This window comes from Pinus tabuliformis, chromosome 7 (assembly GCF_031772625.1).
Source record: "Pinus tabuliformis cultivar Carrire ecotype Pingquan chromosome 7, CPIR1, whole genome shotgun sequence".
In the NCBI taxonomy this organism is placed as follows: domain Eukaryota; kingdom Viridiplantae; phylum Streptophyta; class Pinopsida; order Pinales; family Pinaceae; genus Pinus; species Pinus tabuliformis.
In genome coordinates, this window is record NC_142293.1 from 552,832,151 (window position 1) to 552,842,011 (window position 9,861).

The 9,861-nt window shown below is 38.6% G+C and overlaps 1 protein-coding gene across 1 annotated transcript; it reads left to right on the top strand.

The window, feature by feature from the left end:
• The first annotated feature begins 1,164 nt into the window (after nucleotides 1-1,164).
• LOC149248566 (uncharacterized) lies at nucleotides 1,165-9,616 on the top strand. The gene is made up of 3 exons (XM_089450461.1): nucleotides 1,165-1,522; nucleotides 8,772-9,007; nucleotides 9,109-9,616. The coding sequence occupies exons 1-3, from the start codon at nucleotides 1,165-1,167 to the stop codon at nucleotides 9,538-9,540; spliced, it is 1,026 nt and encodes a 341-aa protein (XP_089306587.1). The 3' UTR covers nucleotides 9,541-9,616.
• The last annotated feature ends 245 nt before the right edge of the window (nucleotides 9,617-9,861 follow it).

Genomic DNA, 9,861 nt, shown 5'->3' on the forward strand with positions numbered 1-9,861 from the left:
TACCCAAAATCAACAAAACAAATACAAAACAAGATTTGTTGCAAGAGGTTTCTCTCAAAAGGAAGGAATAGATTATGAAGAAACCTTTTCTCCCACTACCAGGTACACTACTATTAGATCTTTGGTTTTGCTAGTTGATACTATGGGATGGAATATCCATCAAATGGATGTCAAAACAACGCTTCTAAATCGAAACATTGATGAAGAAGTATATATTGAACAACTGGAAGGGTTTGAGATAAATAGTAGATATATTCATGTTTACAGACTAAAGAAAACTATATATGGTTTGAAGCAAGCTCTTAGGGCTTGGTATGTGTTGTGCTATGAAACAACCCTCCATTTTTATTATGTATAATACAAGTAGGGACCCTTTTAAATTGAATTTTTCCACTCTTTGTGAATAAAATGCCAACTTTTAGAAAATTGTCACTTTTCAAAAAGCTCTTTTTAACCTAACTTAAAACATATTAAAGTCCTCATCGCAAAATCGCAAATATCATGATTCCTTGGTAGCAAAGTTAAGAACATTAAAAAAATATTGATATGCGACTTGCGATTGAACTTTGTATGCGACATCCCAATCGCATATCGCACATCGGAGGATATTATGTCAGCATCTTAATTGTTACCTATCAAAACCCCGAAAGTGCGATCTTGCGATATCGCATATTGCAGATCAGAAGATCCATCAACAAAGTTTCATTTCGCGCTTTAGCTTAAGTGCCCAATATGACGGATTTGATAGATGTTTAATAAGTGTTTTCAAGTTGGACAGGAGTCAGGTCAGAATGAGTTAATGTGGTTATCATCCCTATGCATGTAATCATGGTGTTCGTTATGGTTTATTAATGTTGAATTCGCTCCCAGATCTTTTCTTTCAAAATGCAGTCATTTCATCAAATCTTTTATTTTACGCAATAATTAATTGATGTTGGTTTTAATAGGAACTCTGCTCAAGCGATGTCAAGTGAGGTCACATCAAATTCCCCTCCATTTACCCCCTCATTCACTACAGCTCCATTCACATCCTCTCATCTTTCCATTTCTTCTACTCAAACAATTAGTGCTACCACAAGTAGTACTAGTCAAGTTGTAAGTTCTACATCCATACCCACTACTTCTGGGTCTGCTTTTATATCTTCTCAAATCCTGATTCGAGTTATGGCTAACCAACCTTGGACTAATCCTGGTGTCGTGTTGTTTGCAAACCCACATCCTCGTCCCGATCATCCAAAGAAATGGTTACCCAAATACAATCCAGATGATGGTCTTCCAGATGAAAAACACATCAACAATTTTATGTTGGCCATGAATTTGGATGGGGTTGCGCATGAAGATATTGTAGTAAGATTGTTTCCCTATACTCTTAAAGGATCTGCAGGATCCTGGTACTTTTCTGTTCCAGCGGGAACTATAACAGACTGGGTAACTTTTCAACAACTGTTTCTTGCAAAATTTGGAGATGATAGAACTATCGCATCTTTAATGAATGCTCTCTCTAACTTGAAAACAAATTCGGGTGAAAGATCAAAGATTTCAACTCCAAATTTAACAAGTTATTAAACAAAATCCCAGCTGCTTCTAAATTTTCTATTGATGTACAAATAGAGTGGTACATTTCTGCTTTACCCTCTAATATATCCATTTTTGTAGATAGAGCCGGTAAGGCTACTCTCTCAGAAAACATGAAAGAAGCCCTGTCTGTAGAAAAGATAATTTTAGCCTTAGAAAAGTGATCTGAGATGGAAGATAAGAAATCTAAAAAGGTGACTTTTAGCCAAGAATCAAAGAATAAAACCCCAAAGGATCCATTCAATCTTGAAGGACTTCAAAATGTCTTGAAAACTATGTCAAATGATATGATTGAAATAAAGAAACAAGTCGTTGAATCTTCAGTTCCCAAGAAACCATATCGCCCATACAATAGAAGTACTGCTTCACCATCTCAGCCTCTGAATGTGATTTCAAGTGTCGAATCAGATCAATATGTTGAAGATGCCTCAGCAACTGAAGAAGAAATAGAGCCTGAAGAAGAAGTCGAATTAAATGGGTTATGGGACTTTATTCTCCCCACCGAAGTCGAATTAAATGGGTTATGTTGATGCACTATTGTATTCTTTGGGATACTTATTGGTAGAAGATTGATTATGGCCTATTGTCACTAGTCAAATGAACAGAACGGTACACATCTGGTATTATTACCATGTTTTGCTAAATCTTTTTTCTAGTATTAGTGATAAGTTTATCTTTCATGAATTATATATGAAATCTGTCATCTCTATTTAAAGTATCAGTTGCACTATTGTATGATATCAAAACAGAGAATGGTTTGTTTTATATGTGATCATGAAAATATGTGATATCTTTTTTCACAAGACTTTTGATTAACTATTTTCTCAAAGGAATTATCTTACAATATATTAACTCTATATAGTCTGCGATTGATCTATATCATCATAGATTACATAGACATCTTTTTATATCGCATAAAACCAGCAATACCTCGGGTTAGATTAAAATAGATTTAATTCAAAGTTTTGCATCTTAGAATAAAGCTATGTTAATTTCTAGTTATTCTTTTGCAAATCGTCAGAAAAATCTCACAAATCATATAAACCCAAAACACTGGGAAATTGGTCCCATCATATCCAGTCAGAGTCACTATCCCAAATGGAAAACGTGTTGCTCTAAGGTCTGGACCAGGTGGTTATCCCCCTTGTTGTTGCCGCAGATTTCTCAGGCCTCAACATTTTTGGCTCTAGAAGGAGGGCCTTGACTATGAATGGCATATAAATCTAAATCTCAAACTCGAAGCCTTCACAAGAGTCAATCCCCCTCAAAAATCCTACAGCTTCTCGATCACGTTCTAAGTCACCCACTCAAAAATCAGAAGTCGTAGAAACTTACCCCTCATCTCCTAAAGTATCTCAACTCTTACTTTCTTCAGAGTATTCTCTAGAATCTCCTAAAGTTCAGTCCTTAGTTCATAAACTAGAACGAATATCTATTTATGATGAAAAGCCTGATAAACCCGAAGTTTCTGAAGAAAGTATTATTTCTTTATTCAGAGAAACTGGTATCCTAACGCGATCAAAAAGTGATAAACTTGGAATACCTCGCTTTGAGTTTCCAATACATTCACAGCATAAAAAAGTTCTTGTGTCTATATCTAAGTCAGATACAAGTGAGGTCACATCAAATTCCCCTCCATTTACCCCCTCATTCATTACACCTCCATTCACATCCTCTCATCTTTCCATTTCTTCTACTCAAATAATTAGTGTTACCACAAGTAGTATTAGTCCAGTTGTAATTTCTACATCCATACCCTCTACTTTTGGATTTGCTTCTATATCTTCTCCAATCCTAATTCAAGTTATGGCTAACCAACCTTGGGCTAATCCTGGTGCTGTGTTGTTTGCAAACCCACATCCTCTTCCTGATCATCCAAAGAAATGGTTACCCAAATACAATCTAGATGATGGTCTTCCTGCTGAAGAACACATCAACAATTTTATGTTGGCCATGAATTTGGATGGGGTTGTGCATGAAGATATTGTAGTAAGATTGTTTCCCTATACTCTTAAAGGATCTGTAGGATCCTGGTACTTTTCTCTTCCAGCAGGAATTATAACAGACTGGGTAACTTTTGAACAACTGTTTCTTGCAAAATTTGGAGATGATAGAACTATCATATCTTTAATCAATGCTCTCTCTAACCAAAAAACATCGTTTCGGGTCTCAAAACGGCTCCGGAAGTTCAGGACCCGAAAAACTGCTAAAAATAGTAAACTGCGCTATAATTAAGGAAACTGAAAATGCTGAGAGGGACAGTTGTGGGGGTCGAAATGGGATAGGTGGGTGGCCACCAACATCTACCTGGATCATTGCTACACATTTTTTGACATTGCAATCTATGCTTTCCCAACATAGAAACTTGCAAAAGATGTTTTCCAGTGATGAATGGAATCAAAGCAATTGGTCTAACAAACCGGAAGGCAAAGAATTGAAAAGGAAAGTCCATGAAGAAACTTTTTGGAGAAAGGCAACAGAGATTGTGAAGCTTGCTGAGGCACTATTTAAGGTGTTGTGGTTGGTGGATGGGGAAAGGTTGGCTATGGGCTTCATTTATGAGGCTATGGATCAAGCAAAGGAGCAAATAAAGACAAGGATAGAGTGGCAAAGTATGGGCCCATTTGGGCAATCATTGATGAAAGATGGAACAATCAACTCCATCGCCCTATACATGCAGCTGGGTATTTTTTGAACCCACGGTATCATTATAAAGCTAAGGAGTTAGGAGGTTTGAGGGGGGAGGTCAGAGATGGACTGATTGATTACATTGATCGCATGATCCCATTGGAGTCTGATCAGCTGGAGATACATCGACAGGTCACAACCTTCAACAATGCATCAGGTACCTTTGGGAAGAACCTATCTAAGATTGCAAGAGAAGTAGATGAGCTAGGTAAACAAAAATTTCAATTTTCAATTTCTTAATGGTTTTACTTTTTTTATTAAAGTTTGTTAAATCGTTTATAATTTGAAAGTTAGATATAATTTGTAATTTTGTTGAGCTTCAGCTAACTCATAATTCATTATACTCCTATGTTTTTTGCAACACAATGGTGGGAGGCCTTTGGTGGCCATTGTCCTGAATTGCAAAGGTTTGCAATTCATATTTTGAGTCAAACTTGCAGTGCATCTGGGTGTGAGCGCAATTAGTCTGTCTTTGAGGGGATTCACACAAAGAAGAGAAACCGTTTGGATAAAAAACGGTTAAATGATCTAGTTTATGTCCAATACAACCTTCGGCTCAGACGAAACCATTTGCTGAACAAAAGACCTGATTCAGATCCCATTGTGTTGGAAGACATTGATCCAACATCAGATTGGGTAGTGGAGAGTCGTCCAGCAGAGTTTGATCCTGATGAGGATCTTGATGTAGATTTAGATATGGAGACATCAGTTGAACTTGAACATGTTGTTCAACTTCAGCCTGTTCAGTTGAATGCAGATCCCAATCCACCAGCCTCAGTCTCACAGCCAACAAGGACTCCAGTTGCAGGTGCTTCCTCTGCTCAGCCACGACAGAAGCACAGCCGCATATCTACTCTATCTCAGCTTGCATCTGCTGCACAGCCTGCTAGTGGTACTGGTACCACTTCTACAGTTGCAGTTGGAGACGATGATGATGAGGAGGAGCCATGGGGCCCCTTGTCTGACTCTGATGATGATGATCCAGAGATTGGTCGAGATGATCTTGGCTCCTCTGGCAGTAGCTACTAGCCAGTAGTACTAGTATTGCAGTCTGGTCACCATCACAGTTTACTTTTGTTGTAAAGGCCATTTCTAGCCTCCTTGGTTATTTGTATTTTGTTTTGAGTCTTTGATCATGTATGACAGTTGACTATGTATTGCCATTGGGTACCATTTTGATATAATGGATTGGTTCATGAGCCTACTTTGATCATATGTTGTCTTCCATCTATATTATAATGCTGTGTGTTTGGAAACATGAATGAAAATCTTTAAAATTATGTTTAAAATATTTAAAATTATGTTTTTTAATAAAAAAAATAAATATTTAATGTATTTTTTACAACGACCGAGTCATTGAAATCGAGTCGGCCGAGTCATTACCGTTTCGGAGTCGGAGTCGGAGTCGATCCTCGGCCGAGTAGGAGTCGGAGTCGGAGTTTTAAAACTATGGTTTTTCTACACTGCTGGCTGACTTGGCCCCTCAAAACTGCCCAGAAAATTCTATAAATTTAGGGTTGTGATCCTTGTCAAAAACCCAGAAAAACCCAGAAAGGTTTTGCTCTGGTTTTGACCCTCCAAATTCAACCCCTTGGCGATTGGCTCTCCTCCAATACTGTAACTCACTGCCTGTAATTGGAACTACTGTAACTTGCTGCCACAAAGTCAGGAAACCTCCCCAAATCAGACTCCCAACAATTTCCCCATAACCCAGCTCCCCAATCCTCTTGTTAAGCCTCCTTCCAAGTGACCCCCACTAGTGACTTCGTAGTCCTGAGTGAGGATGACGTAGGCCCTTTGACCAGCAGCTTGACCTAGGTATTTGACTGGCCTTCTTGCTGTAATCTCTCCTCTCCTACGTGGCAACTCGATGTGAATACCTCCAGTAACCTTTCCAGTTGAATTCCCTGACTCCCCTACTCCACCAAGCACGCAGTCTCTCCCACTGCGTCCCTAGCTGCTCCCAAACTGCGTCCTTGCTGGCCAAGGCAGCGTACTCCACTGCTGGGTGATCTTCTCTCTATCTCCAATGGAAAAGAAAGCCCTCCTAGGGTGGCACTCGAAGTCCACCGAAGAGAGGAATGAGCTTCACTTCTTTGGAAACTCCTGTGCTGAACAACACGTGTAGCTTAGCTAAACGGTCAAAGCAACAATGATATTCTCAAATCATCAAAAGGCCCCAAATTCTGCTCACTTCTATTTATTTTTTCTCCCTTGGGCCCCACGTGGGTCTCATCAAATATTTCGATCCCCCACTTAGGAAAATCAAGCTGCCTCCAAGGGGTGTATATTTTGGGTGGGTGAGTGACCCCCACAATCCACTGAAAGGCACATCGAACCCCTTTCTCCTAAGTTCTTCCATCAAAATTGCATTAAGACAAAAATAAAAAAGTTGCCAAAAATGGTTTCTCCTCACCCTAAGAAAACAATTAGGAAGGGGCATTACAATAAGTTTTAGTTCTGTCCTCCATTCACTTCTTGTCCACTATACCTCTTTGGATTTAAGAGATAATACCAAATTTCCCATCTCTCTGCAATCAAGAGACCATGAAAACCATTTCCAGTTGAGATTCCTGCCCGTGAACTACCCCAAATATGACATCCAAAATACGAGAAGCAATTAGACTACATATATACAGTGACAGCTGAGGATGCTCCATTTCAAAATCTGAGCTTAGTATCTGACAACCAACCTTTGCCAGAAGATCTTTCAAGGAATCTGATGATAATCAACCATTCATCATTTTTGAGTTATTAAAAGCCCTGGCAAGAGAGGGAAGTCCAAAAAAGTTTTGATGTGTTTACAGTGTCCTCTGAGAGAACACCAGAAAAGCATGATCCAGTCCTTGTGCATTGGGTACTTCTTGAAGAGTTGTACTGTTCAATGTTAACACAATGAGAAGGCTACCCAGATTTCCTCAGAATGCACATGTAACTTTTGAGGGTTAACAGACTCTTTGACAGCTTTGCTGCGTTTATTGCTGCTCAGAGAGAATTACATCTTCTGGGAGTGTCACTTTGCTCAGAGTTACTGGAGGTATTTGCAGGATCAGTGTTCAATTATGCTTCAGTGCAGGGTTAATTGGAATGCTCCCTTTTTTGCAGATTGTTGGTCCCTAGTTCATTCTTTCTCCACAGATTTTGGCAGTGCTTAGAGGTTTCAGCCTTATTCATGCTCTAGAAGATCCCGTGTAAGTCTGTCTCTGAGTATGAGATTAGGTCACTGTCTCTTTTCTGTAGTATGTGGCATGATAAGGTATGTCGTTAACTACTAAGGAAGGGTTCACTATTAATCAATGATGCCAATCTTTAAAGCCCCTGGCTTATTATGATTTTATTCCTGTTGTAGTTGACTTACAGAGGAGGTTATGGTGTTCATTGTATATACTCTTCCATATTTTGCTTTGCAGTCTAATTATATTTCTGTAAATATAAGATGTACTTCTTCAAAAAAATGTATTGCAAGGATACTAATGCTTTCGAGCAGAAGGAGAAGATTAGGAAAACTGCTAAAGCAATTGAAGTTTGTATCCATATCACTTAATTGTTAACGTGAAGTACCAGGTGATTAATGATGAAGTAAAATCTTGATATATGTGAGATCCTAATGCTAAGTGGTTGAGACCAACACCTTAATAAGTTAGCGTCGAGGACTGAATGCTGCACTGAGTAATGTGGAAGATTCAATTAAAGATCAGTTATATGCAAACATTGAAGCTTAGTGGAGCTTGATGTTTTCATAACTTCGAAAGTTTTGGCAAATATTAAGGGGAAACATATGCTATGAGGTTAAGTTTGCTCAAAGTCAGCCTTGTTTCGTTGCAAGCAGTGCAGCATTTAATGAAATATATCTTGGCATATACACTATTAGATTTGCAATGCCTGCACATCTCATGATGTATATCCCAACGCATATCCCTCTAAATGCTGCTCTGCTGGGTACATATTGCTGTCCTCTGTTTTTATGCAGTGCTGTTAATTTGGTTTTTGTGCTAGTTTTGTCAATATGGTCATTTTTTCTAGTTCTCGCTTTGGATCTTGGGTCGGTTTTTGTAATGTGAATATTATTCTTTTCTGTGAAATGTAATTTGTCCTTTAGGACGTAAAAATTTATCTGCACATCATTGTAAGACTTATAACAGGGACCCCTTCAAAATTGGAATCATCATTAGTGTGGGAATTCTACACATAAACCAGACTTGCTACAAGTGCTAATAAACACTTATTCTTAAGCTATTGAATGTTGAGCTTCGTCTTGGTTAAGAGATGGAGCCTTTTCACTCCGATGGCTAAGTTCTTTAATTTCTCTCTTTTGCAATCGGAGGGTACAAGCAAAAATACTTTGAAAGCTATGTAATATGGATCACATTGCATCTTTTCTTCATTTTTTTAAAATCAAAACAGAACTTTTGGGCCTAATTAAGTCAATATATAGGATGACCGGTCTAAACATCAGTGGCACAAAAGTGTACTGATTGTAACCAAAGTTTCACCTCTGACATATGCAGGCATAGCAGTTGGAGCAGCTGGGCTTATTGCAAGACCTGTTGTTAGTATCCTAGAAGTTTCTGGAAGAACGGCTCAAAGCATCCGGAATCGTAGTAATCCGAGTCAGCTGAACCATTTTCGTGTACGATTTCCAAGACCTCTGCTAAGAGATTCTCCCTTGCTCCCTTACTCATGGGAGGAGGCTGTTGGCACTGCAGTACTGCAAGAGGTGGAAAGCAAGAGACTCAAGGATGAGGTATTTCTCATTCTGGAAATGTCAATGGTTGGAAGATGCAATTACAATTGAATTGCGTATTATCAACTCAACATTGTTTCTGATGCAAAATATTTTTACAGGTTTTAGTGACTTGCATTGCTCTGGGGTTTCCTGGGTTATTCATTGTTTTAACTGAGAGACTTCTATTGAAAGTCAAGAGTGCATGCATAGATGCAGCAGCTTCCCCTGAGAATAACATGCCCGGAGGACCTGACTGGAGTATCCAACAAGAGATTTCTCTTGATAATATTATACATGTTGACAGAGAAGGCCAGTTACTTAATGTTTTGGCAGGCAGCCAAGAGACCTATTTTCGGAGACGCAAGGACCCAACAACTTCAAAGAAGAATTACATGTCGCACTTTGTACCCTTCACTCAAGAAACCATAGTACTTCCACATGAAGATGCTGCGAAAGAGCTTTCACAATTACTTGGCTCATTACTAGATGAACTGAAAAAACATTCTTCACCCTCTATTTTAAGACGGGAAAACCTGAGATCAGTCAGATGAGAAAGTCGGTAATAGCATAATAGTATTGGCCTGTATTCTCAATTTTTTATATGTTTAAATAGTGTTTGCCCTTGTTAAGCTGTTGTAGTATATCAATAACTGTAAACAAGTGCAAAATTCCTTGGCCTGTATTCAAGGATTTTAGCAGGGAAAATATAGGCCACCATTAATGATTATAAGAAGCTGTAAACACTTTCTACACTCATTATTTGGTTGGGATTAGCAATTTTAGGAGCTATAACCTTTCTTGCCCTTGGGAAAGGCTGTAGAAGCTGTAAAATGTGTGCATAAAGATTTGATTTCAATTTTGACGAGTTGGTT